At 45.1% G+C, this 12230-nt stretch overlaps 1 protein-coding gene across 1 annotated transcript; it reads right to left on the bottom strand.

Annotated features, from left to right (window-relative positions):
• Positions 1 to 13: 13 nt before the first annotated feature.
• NRM (nurim) lies at positions 14 to 7008 on the bottom strand. The gene is made up of 4 exons (XM_007442615.4): positions 6787 to 7008; positions 5075 to 5277; positions 4603 to 4779; positions 14 to 3160 (listed from the first exon to the last, which is right to left on the bottom strand). The coding sequence occupies exons 1-4, from the start codon at positions 6947 to 6949 to the stop codon at positions 2840 to 2842; spliced, it is 864 nt and encodes a 287-aa protein (XP_007442677.1). The 5' UTR covers positions 6950 to 7008; the 3' UTR covers positions 14 to 2839.
• Between the last annotated feature and the right edge of the window lie 5222 nt (positions 7009 to 12230).

Raw genomic sequence — 12230 nt, forward strand, 5'->3', positions numbered from 1 at the left:
ACCTGCTGAGAGCTGTTGGTTACCTGCTCCTAATCTTTAGATGCATATGCAGAAAGGTCCGTGCACTGGGGTGTTTGGGCAGGATGTTCACGTGCCGTATATGTATGACTCATACAAAGGGCAACATTTAATGATACAAAAAGAGCCTCAAAGTATTTTTGCGGTATAAAAGGAATGAAGAAAAGATGTTTTCTTTGGTAATAAAGAGGATAGGATTAAGGTAAGGTGTTGCACACCTCCAGGGCCACTAACCCTGTCTCCCTACTGACCGGACAATGATGCATTGTGCAAGAAAGTCAATGAGATTTTTCTCTTCCTCCAAAGGATATTCTTGTTGTGGACTCACCTGTTACAAAGGGTCTCAACTTCCAAGGGTTTTGTGGGTTGGAAGGACTTTTATGCAGGTGGAAGCTTGTGCTGAATTATTGTCTGAAAGTTCTGCTGAGCATCCAACCCCTGGAGCACCACTGGAGCTGGAGAAGAAAGGATTTCTACCAAACACATTAAGAAACATCTACCTGTGATTGGATTCACACAGCATAAACCATAGTGTGGGCCTTGTCTCTCACCTGATTCACTTATTTTACTTGGCTGTTAGCATGGTGTGTTTGGTTTTGGTTTAACGTGTCATGTATACTCAAGCAACAATAGCTTATTCAATGAACCATGGTTAAACAAATCATGGCTTAATGTGATTTATGAATCTGAGAGATTACCTGCCAATGTTCAGCAAAACAATTTAGCAAAAAATGTTAAAATGTGTTTTTTAAAAAAATACTGAATTACAACTTCCATCCTACCCTAACCACTGGACATGTTGATTAGAAATAGGAGTTGGGAATCCACTTACAAGGAAGGTCATAGGCTTTAAAGCCAACTTTCAACATAAAACACAGGTAAACAAGCAAAGGTGTTATCTTTTTAAAAAAAATAGATTACATTTTTTTTTGCATTGAAATCCAAGATTACTTTTTTTAAAAAGCTTCATTAGCATTGAGATACAGAATTAAAATATACATCTACAACCAGGGCATAGCAACATTTTGAAAGCATTACTGATCGTGTTCCAGTTCACTGTAAAATAAGGCAGCAGAAGCAGGCCTTAGTTAAGCAGCAACAGCCTAGAAATTTTCCTGCTATATTTAGAAGGTTCTTGTACCTTTAACAAAATGAAGAATTACAACAAAATAGACAAGTGGACCCAGGAAGAAATCAGGCATTTTACTCCTAGTGTTGGAGTGATGGGACATATTCCACATAGGATGTTGAAGGACTTTCAAGTGCAGGACTTCCATTGTCCACAATCTTCCCAAACTGGAGCCCCCAGAGGCATCCCATGAGGAGGGGTTCAAAAGCTCAAGATGGTCATCATGATACCTCAATGGAAGTCCTGCTCCTTTATACACCTACAAAAGGGGTGGGACTTCAATCATGCCCACTATCCTAACTTTTTTGACCCTCCCTGTGGATGCTGCTGGATGCCCCTGAGATGTAAGTCTCTCACATCACCCACGTGACATGACAGCGGGAGAGGAGGGGAGCTGTAATCCAGTGAGTCTACAAGATGCCAAATTAAAGAGGACTTTTTAAAGGAGTATTTGGTGCAAGGACAGCTGTATCAGAGAACTCCAACGCAGGCAAAGTTTCCATTAATCAAGGTGATCTTTTAAAAAAAATATTCCGATGAGAGATTTGGAAATCACTTATGAATATCTAATATTAAGATATTAGTATTAGCCTTTGGACTGGAAGTTTTTTGAATGCTGCTTTCCTTCTATGATCCAAGTAAGCTTTCATCTCAGAAACAAGACACCTTTGCAGCCATAATTAAGCAGCTTAAATCACATACACACACACACACACACACACACACACACACACATGCATATATGTGCTTCCTTACTATCATATTGAAGAAATGTATCTATAATCCCCTCATAACATACTCCCCCAAATAAGTGCACTTGGCTGCTAGTATTTTAAAACATAATTATTGCATGTTGGCAGAGGTTAAAACACTATGATTAAAAATCATTGTGGCAAAAGCTCAGTAAAAGCTCATTTGAAATAAATAAAAACGTGCTGTTAATTTTTAAAGGAGGAGCTTTTTGCATGAGCAGAGCATGAAAGAAAGAAAGGGGAGTAACATCCCCCATTTTTCACCCAGAAAAGGCCGCTATGCTCTTAAAAACAGCCAAATCCCAACAAACGGCCCTTTTCCAGAGCCGGACACGTTTGTTTAACCAACTGCTTGCCTGCCACGCAAGCATCAAATCCAGAGCCTGCCAGGAAAAAAAGCCAACTGTAGCTAGACTTCAGTCATTACTAAGGATTCTCATTAGAGTAAGTGAGAAAACTTCATGGTCCAAATGAATCTCCTTAATACTCTAGGCTGGGATCAACCCAGGCATCAGTCATTCCAGCCTCCTCCCATAAACTAAACGGCACCTCCATGCCATGATCTAGCAATACAAATGGAACTTAGTGTGTTTCAGTCCAGACTTTCCCAATTTGACATTCTTCAAACATGTTGGACTAAACCTCCTACCATCTCCATCTACTACCGCTATCGAGGACAATGGAGTTCCAGTCCATAACATCTGGAGAACACCAGCTTAGGAAAGATTTTTTAAGGAGTTACAAGAGACTGGGTCCACTGGATGCCAGAACTCATAATTTTTCTGGTAACCCACCAAGTCCTGTATGTGTAAAAACATGACCAAGATAAGATGTGGCGTATCATTCAGTGCTTTGCAAGCAGGGACCTGGCAGCCAGACCCCCCCAAAAAGCCAGACCCCCCCCACAGCAACCAAAACTGGTACCTATCCACACCCTTGCTCAGTTGTCCTTGTAGTCTGAGGGGCCATTTTGAGCCAACAAGCCCCCATAAGCTGCCTCTTCCCGGGAGAAGATCTGGAACTTCTTGTCCAGCTGGGCACGGAGGTAGAGGTAATCTTGGTGATCAAGGCTGTGAGCACAGGTAAGATAGACTGTGAAGAGGAAGGCCAGAAGCAGGCGGTCAAGGGAGAGGCAGGGAACAGCCCAGAGGATGAGGAGGAACTCCAAATACAACGGATGGCGAAGGTGGGAGTAGAGGCGAATGGCCCGTGAGGACTTCACAGCCAAAGGGTCACCCATGCCCAAGCAGTAGTAATAAACCTGGAGGGTAAAATGAGAACAACATCGATTTACTGTACAGGCACCCCCAAATTTTAGACATGGCCAAGGCAGCCTTGGACTCTCTGCAGATTCCAGGGAAGAACAATGTGATTCCCATTTACAGCAAAACGCCAAGGGCTATTTTCTCCCAGGCCTTGGGCCAAGGTTGTAGTTGAGCCCCTGCAGGATGTATTGTTTGTTACAGAGAGCTGGTCTTCTGGATGGATATGATCATTTTATTTTTTATCATTCCCGCTTTTTTAAGTGTAAGCTGCCCAGAGTCATCTGGAGTCGGGCGGCTTCTAAACTGCATTAATAAAGTGATGCTTGGAAGAAATGTTGACACCCTGAGGATACGCAGGGCTACATCAAATGTCAGAATCTAGCCATCATGTGCTATAATGCTTTTCTTGCATGGAAGGTAAGAACTGGTCTGCTAGTCTAAATCCACACAGTCCAGCAGTGGCCTCTTCTCTGGCCTAGCTTAGTAGCAGCACACATGCTTTGCGGTTCTTCCCATGATCCTGCCACCAGGATTTTGGGCAGTGTGATCATTAACCCCAGAAACCTTTCCCAAAGTAAAGGGGAAAAAAATATATGGTCCCCTGCCCATCACAGACTCTGAGATAAATCAATCGCACTCCTCCTGGAAGTTTCCTCCCTTGCTGCAGACAAAACTGAGCGAGACAGGCAACGCTCTGAGTCCCTGAGGAGCAGATTCCTATGTTCAGCCAACGGGCCAACTTGGGCTGTTGTTCTCCAGTCATTAGTATTCAGTGGCTCTCTAAGCACAGAAGATTATCCAGCAAGCATAGAAGGATCCAAGAAAGCTGCCAATTCAAGCTCAGGGGTATCTGCAGGGTATCGAAAAATCCAAGATGGTGGCCACAAACATGTGATCGGAACCCATATCACTTATAAAAAAGGGTAGGGTGTTGATCACGTGGTGGTGGCTCCCATCTTGACTTTTTTGACTCCCTCCTTGCAGGCACCTCTGCCCAAGCAGCTGCTCTTGCCATCTGATGAGGTCATCCTTGAAACAGGGAAGGCTATGTTATGGCAGACTGACCCAATGCAGAAATGTTGGGTTCACAAATTGTACTAAAACATTCTGGGTCTTGTTTGAGCTTTGACTGTGCGGTGCCCATCCTATAAATCGTGGCTTTATCACCATGTGCTTCTTTAGCATGTTATTAATAAACAACAACAATGAAATAAACTTCTGTTAACCCAGGCGACTGGGCATAAAACGTGTGAACCCTGAATGAGTTTTTGCTTCTCATTTGGAGCCAAACTGACCTCAGGAAGAGGTCAATAAAAGGTCCAGACCCAAAACTACTTTGGGCCCACCATATTTTTATTTCTCGAAATGCATAATGTTGCCTGCAGCCTTGCTCACCAAATGCAGAAACATGAAATGGAAAACAAATACAGTACAGTACCTGTTTGACCCCCATCAGTTCTGCATAATCAAAGATGAGGATGATGCTAAAGATGATTAGCCAGGAGATGAAATGGAGGATAAAGCAGATGAGTGGAACCCAAGTGATCCATGGCTCAGTATTCGTATTCCAGAGCATAGGACCATCCTGTACTGGCTGCCAATACCTCATCAGCAACTACATTAAAAGGGAAAAATTACATTACTAGCAGGCACTGCAAGGATGTTTAATATGGCTGCATGCAGGAAACTCCAGGTCATGCGGGATATGAATCTGTTAGACATATCGTACAAAGTAATGCAAGTTTAAATGCAAGTTAAGGTTCTAGTCTTCACGATTATCCATTTTTGAAAAAATTGCCCATCTCTCCTAGCTGAGAGAGAAACCCAACTGTACTTTGCAATATAATGAAGAATAAAAGCTCCTAGCTCTTACAACTTCCCACTTTATTCCTCTAAGTCAATATTCCTACCTGAAGGGTTAAGTCTGTGCAAAAAACATAGATAGATCTTTGCAAGACCCCAAAGCAGTTGCAGGTCCAATGTTTGACCCAGTCAGAAGCCATAAGGCTGTGCTGCAGGATAAAAAGGACAATCAGGCCCACATCCACTGTTAGGGGGTGCAGAATCTTGGGATCCCTTAGGGCAGTTGTCCACTGAAGATTAGAGGCGACATCTGCAAGAGAAAATTTGTGGAGTCTTGCAACCTGTATACAGCAGGATATAAAACAAGAACTACCAAGACTGTTGTCTACATCAGCCTTTCGACCCTACAGCAGTGCTTCTCAATCTCAGCATTAAGAGATGGGTGGACTTCAGCTCCCAGAATTCCCCAGCTTCCTTGGGAGTTGAAGTCCACCCATCTTAAAGTTGCTGAGATTGAGAAACACTGCCCTAGAGGAACCGTTGAAATAATTTTGAGGTCTCAGTGAACCCCTGCATAAAAATTATTATATCTACAGCCAGTACAGAGGGGTGCTTTGGGGCTACCAAAAGAAATCCTGAAGTCTCATGTAGTCCATAGTCTGTCCATCCCAGTCTGAAGAACTGCTGGGGATGTGGAAGGACGCTAGCATTTAGAAATCTAATGTTTTTTTTTTTTGGCTCATATTTTCCAAATTGCATCTCAACAGCTGACTCAGAAGCACAGAATATTCATTCCAATTGCCGAAAGCATAAAAGGACTGTAATGTTTGTAATCCAAAGCCAGTAAAAGAAGGGAAAATTGTCAGTTGGATTAGCATAAAAACTTTGTACAGGCCTTAGGGATAGGAATAGCTTCCTGGGGCTAAGTGTGGGCTGAAGCTGATCTCCTCAAAATCAGCCCTAATCCTTCATCAAATTCCCAGAGCTCTAAGAGACACATAGAAGCAGGATAATGCCAATTATTGTACCGTTACTGCAAAGTTTTAACCTAACAGCTCTTGGGGGGGGGGGCAGCAAGAAACAATAATTCCTTGAATGACACAGTTTGAATGACACAGTTGAATGACACAGTTTGACTGCTTCCAACCTCATAAGAAGCTGATTTGACAATGGTTTGTTAAATACACCATCACTGGTTGGATTCACACAACAGTCTAAGCCACGATGTGGATTTCCTGTTTGGGTTTACTATATTGTCAGAACACAGCCAATGGTAGGTTCGGTCATGCAATCCATTACTGCAGTGTTTCTCAACCTTGGCCACTCTAAGCTGTGTGGACTTCAACTCCCAGAATTCCCCAGCCAGCAGGCTGGCTGGGGAATTCTGGGAGTTGAAGTCCACACAGCTTAAAGTTGCCAAGGTTGAGAAACACTGCATTACTATAAATCAAACTCGCTCTGTGCAGTGTACATGCCCAGCCATAAGTTTTTGGCAGCACGGAGGGGCATTATTCATTTCTATTTACAGCCTTCCCATGTTTTCAAAGGGCCTCGGGGCAGAAGCAAGCTGGAGCTGGAAATGTTGCAACAGGGCGCGCAGGGGGTTGCTGCATGGAAATCTCCCCCGCGCTGCAACCGAGGCGCTCTCGTTTTAATTCGCGCTTCTACAGACATCTGCAGTATCGATTGCTCGCTCTCCCACCTGGGAGTCTTCCGATCGGAGAGGCTCGGATAATCAAAAATTGCAACATTTCCCGCGGACGGCCCACCCCCCACCCCGAATCGGAGTTTCTGCGCCAGGATCATCCCCCCTCCTTACCTTGATTCGCGCCGGGTCCGCGGGGAGGGGGCGCAGCCCCGGCGGGCAGCTGCAGAAACAGGGCGCGGAGGGAAATGAAGCGGATCAGCTCCACGCCGGTCCCGAACGTGAAAAGGAAACTGCCCACGGCCGGGATCAGCAGCAGGAACGGCAAAGCAGCCATGGCGGGGAAAAGAGCTTCTCCCGCCGCCTGGAAGAAACGCCCCGCCGCGGGAGGGGCTTTCCCCGGAATCCGCACGCCCTCCCGTGACGTCCCCGCCGCGGCGTTCCTCCTCGGCCCCGCCCAGAGCACGAGGGCTTCCCTAGAATTCCCGGGCCCGCCTGTGTTCTAGTGACGTCACGTCCATCGGAGGGGGAGCCCCGCTTTAGAGTTCCCGTGACGTTGGAGTCTAGAGGCTGCTAAACTCTGGCGCCCTGACGTCACGCCAGGAATCCATTCGCTAAAAGTGAACCCACCCCCGGCGTTCCGATCCCGGGATCAGGCCAGATTAAAAGCTGCGTAAACATTATTCTGCTCTTTTCCTTGCACCAGGAAAAAGCAAGTACAGAGCCGGTCGCTTTGTGTTCCTGCTGCCTGGAGGTATTTCTGCGACTTGCGAAATGTCTGGGCCATTCCCCGCTGCTGCTTTTCAGCCAGAGAATTCAGACACCTGTTTCCAGGATATTAAGCGTCAAACATACAAAGGTCCGACCAAACCAGGGAAGGCCTTGAGAGCCTCAGCAGGGGGCAGCAACGGCTGGCGGGATGGGGCAGCCTGGGAATTTTTGGAGGAGGCTGGGAAGCAGGAAAATACCCGGGCAAGCCATGCTTTTCCTGGAGCAGGAAAACTGGATGGATGCAGTCCCCAGGTGTTGTGCAATAAAATACCTTTATACTAAAACAGTGTTGTCCAAACTTGGCCACTTTAAGATGAGTGGACTTCAACTCCCAGAATTCCCCAGCCAGCATGGCTGGCTGGGGAATTCTGGGAGTTGAAGTCCACTCATCTTAAATGGCCAAGTTTGGACAACACTGTACTAAAAGCTCCCTCAAGGCAGGGAGCCCTGAGGGAGCTTTTAGTATAAAGGTATTTTATGCAATTGCCAAACCATCATTTTTAAAACTTGAGTTGTTGATTTATTTTTGATTTGAATTACTGACTTATTAATCCCCACGTAACTTTATCAAAAAGTGCCTGGTCACTCAACCCACTACACTACAACCAACACAAGCTATGAAAAGGATCACACTGCCATACATTGGAAACATCTCAGAAACAACCAACAGACTATTACACGACATCACCATAGCACACAAACCAACTAAAGCCCTCCAAAACATCTTAAATAACCAAAAGACGCAGTAGCCCAAGAAGAAACAACAGGAGTCATCTACAACATACAGTGTAAGGACTGTAACAAACACTATGCAGGACGGACAGGCAGAAGGCTGGCAGAGCACATCCATGAACACCAACTAGCAGTCAGAAGACACGATGAAAACTCCTTAATCTCACCACACATGGACAGACTTAACCATCGTTTCAACTGGGAAACTGTCAGCATCTTAGACCAAGCTAAATCCAAAAATGCAAGGGAATTCTTGGAAGCTTGGTATTCAGACAAGGCAGCCTTCAACAGGCACATAGAGATAAACAACATCTACACACTATTTAAAAGAGACAATAGAAAGGAAAACAAAAGATCAGAACATCTCCTGCCAGCAGTCCACACCCAGATAAGCAGGGATTGACACCAGGATTAACACAGACAAACAATCAAGCAGTAAGCAATACCTTAATCAAGGAACTACCAACTCAGACAAACAATCAAGCAGTAAACAACAGCCTAATCTAGGAACTATCAAGGGGAACACACACACACCCCGCATCAACACTGACAGAGCAAGCTACTGTATATAAACTGAGAGTAAACCCCACTCCCTTCTAGCACTGAAGATGTTATCTAGTTGGGTAATGAAACATCTACAGGAAAACAGCCAAGCTCAGAGAACCCCAAGGACTCCATAAAACTTGATTGATTGATTGATTGATTGATTGATTGATTGATGACGTGCCATCAAGTCATCTTCGACTCCTAGCGACCACATAGATTTTCTCCATGACAAATCTATCCCTAACTTGGTCTTTCAGGTCTTCCAATGATCCGCTCATGGCCACTGTAAATGAGTCCGTCCCCTTTGCTGCTGGTCGTCCTCTTCTTCTCTTTCCTTCCACCTTTCTTTTAAAAGTTATGCTCAGATAAAAACCTACAGCAGTCAGATGTCACCAACACCATTCAAACATCATGTTCTTGTTCTGTTAATTTAAACAAAAAATGACATCCCCAAGTCGTGTTCACTTCTGTACTGCGTAGTGACTAATGTTTTGCATCAGAAGATAAGCCTTCCCCAATCGGGGCCTTCCAGATGTGCTGAGCTGTCAGCTTCCAGGATTCCCAACCAGTATGGCCTACCCTTAACTACTGTTCCCCCAAATGGCTGCTCTATGTCCTCACAACCACAAAGGTATACTTTTAAGAAATATCTGGTTTCATTTCCTGTCCTGGTGAAGCACTATAAATCAGTGTTTCTCAACCTTGGCCACTTGAAGATGTGTGGACTTCAACTCTCAGAATTCCCCCAGGCTGGCTGGGGAATTCTGGGAGTTGAAGTCCACACATCTTCAAATGGCCAAGTTGAGAAACACTGCTATAAATGATACTTCTCAAGCCTGGAGAAAGTGAATTGTCCACCAGCAAAGAAGGCTCAGATCATCAGGTGAACGCGTGCCCCAAAATAACAGTTAAGAGGTCCACATGGGCCTTTTTACTGCTTCAGAGCTCAATTTCACAATTAAAAGCATCTGCCTGGCTGATGCAATCTGGCAGGGGTGGCGTGCTTCAGGTTCCTTCAATTAATGCCATCTATCGGGACCCCAGAAGGGCACCTTCTCTGTAGCAGCGCCCGCCCTCTGGAATGAGGTTCCCCATGAGATCCAGATGGCCCCCATCCTCCTACTGTTTAGAAGAGCCATGAAGACCTGGTTCTTCACCCAGGCCTCAACAAGAAAGAGTGGGACCTTGCTTTGTTTCCAACCAGTCCATCATTCTTGCCATCTTTAATCTTTTTTTCCTTCCTTTTATTGGTTTCATTGTAATGCTTTGATAGTTGTGAGTCGTGCAGAGTCGTTAGCACTCTGGCATCATATAGGTTTAATGAATTATTATTAATATTATTAAAATCAACAGAGAAGAGGGACCTCATCTGCAAAAGAGGTGCCAGCTCACCCACATAGACTTTGTGCTTTCTGAGAGATCAAGGAGAGCCCTTCTTCAAAAGTAGATACTACTCTGAAAAAACAACAACAGAATATTGCAGAGCATGCTAATAATTAAATCACACAGCATCTGATTGTATAAAATGAATCTGGTGCAGTATATTTTATAAATCAGAGATGAGCGATCAGATCAACAGGCTATTTCTGTGAGATGCATTAAGACAGTGTTTCTCAACCTTGGCAACTTTAAGACGTGTGGAAATTCTGGGAGATACCCAGAATTCCCCAGCCAGCATGGCTGGCTGGGGAATTCTGGGAGTTGAAGTCCACACGTCTTAAAGTTGCCAAGGTTGAGAAACACTGCATTAGGCTATACTTCACCTTTGAACACAAGACAGCAGGTCTTGATTATTTATATGGAATGCATAGGTCCAATTTGAACTGTTACATAATGGGTTCATGCTCCAAACATTTAAATATTTCAGGCTTAAACACACATTAGCAAAGGGATGTGACTCACCTCTTTAAGAGACAGTGAGTTATTTTGGCAATCTAAGAACTCCAGTTCTTGAAACAAGTTCATGTATGCAACATGGTCGCATTCTTGCTTCCAAACTGTTTTTAGGAATGAGTTCACATCGCCCTTCCCCAAACTTTCTTGGATACATCAAGCTGTGATGTTGGTGTTTTATGCTTTTACGCTCATTGATTGATACGCTTGTAATCCATAAACTTTTTTTTCCAGCTCAGTTTGGCAAGAACATTTCCTCTGTTTGCATCTTCAGTAGCTGCAGTATTTTTTGGCAAGACCAAGTCTCTGTTTTCAGCCTGGAATCATTTTGGAATCAAGCAGGGAGACCATTGCCTGTATGAATGTAAGTGGTCAGCACAGCCTTTCCCTTTGAGATGCTGGCCATGCTGGCTGGGGATAATGGGATTGCAGTCCAGCACATCTACTGAAAGCCAGGGTGGTTTTAAAGATTCTGCCCAGTCTGGCAGGAGAAGATTAGATATTGCTCTATTCCTACAACTCTTGGCAAAGGCAATACCAAATCAAAAGAAGGGAGGAAGAATTGTCATTAAAAAAAAAAAAAGGCCTTGAACTCAGCGGGACTTTTCTGAGCAGACATTTTTCAAAGTCTGTTCAGTGCTTCACTGTTTTCCACTGAAGTCAGTGGGACAACGACAGCTCTACAACCCATAAATAAATAAGTAAATAAATAAAACAGGAAATACAGATTAGGAACAAAGAATTCTGGTAATTTTCTTTCGTCTTTCAGGACTCAGCTCACTTAACATCTGTTATTGTCCGGAAGGTAAAGTTGCATGTCAGAGCCAACAGCAATGTGAATATCCTGTAAATAGAGAGATAAATGCCTGCATACATTAGCCCCAGGGCATCTTTGTTTCTCCACTGCAACGTCTATTGTCCCTGACTTCAGGCCATGCAAGACTTCAGGCTGATGGAGCTGGCACCAACAATAATATGAAGAGGTTCCCCTCTCTGACATGTGTCCTTCTGGGTTTCGAGTTGGCATCAGCCGGGACTCCAGGGCATGGGTGGGGGGGTGTCGGTTGTTATTCGTGAGCCTCTAGTGGCCTCCAGGGGCCCTGCCCCAGACATCACCTCTTTGTGAAGCTGGCTATAGGGATCAGTGGGGATTGCTGCTCACTTGCCTTCCTCCCTGCAGTGCAGCTGCATCCTTGCCTGTGCTAATGGACTCTGTGTCTGAGCTGGTGGTGGAATTCCCCAGGCTTATGGTTCTGGGGGATTTCAACCTGCCATCTCTGAGCCCAGGGTCTGAGGTAGCACAGAGGTTCATGGCCACCATGGCAGCCATGGACCTTGTTCAACTTATTCATGGCTCGGCTCACACAGACGGCCACATGCTAGATCTGGTGTTTGCCTTGGGGCAGTGACGTTGTGATCTGGATCTCTCAGCAGCTTTCGATACCATCAACCATGGTATCCTTCGGGACCGTCTCTGGGGGTTGGGAGTGGGAGGCATCATTCTGTGGTGGTTCTCCTTCTTTCTCTGTGCTGGTTCCACTCAGTGTTGGTGGGCGAGGAGAGGTCAAACCCTAGGCCCCTGCAGTATGGGGTGCCTCAGAACTTGGGTCTCTCCCCTCTCCTTTTTAACATCTACATGAAACAGCTGGGTGAGGTCATCCAATGGTACGGGGTAC

This window comes from Python bivittatus, unplaced genomic scaffold (genome assembly GCF_059951505.1).
Source record: "Python bivittatus isolate LINGU-HERP-01145 unplaced genomic scaffold, Pbiv_v1 ctg000080_np1212, whole genome shotgun sequence".
In the NCBI taxonomy this organism is placed as follows: domain Eukaryota; kingdom Metazoa; phylum Chordata; class Lepidosauria; order Squamata; family Pythonidae; genus Python; species Python bivittatus.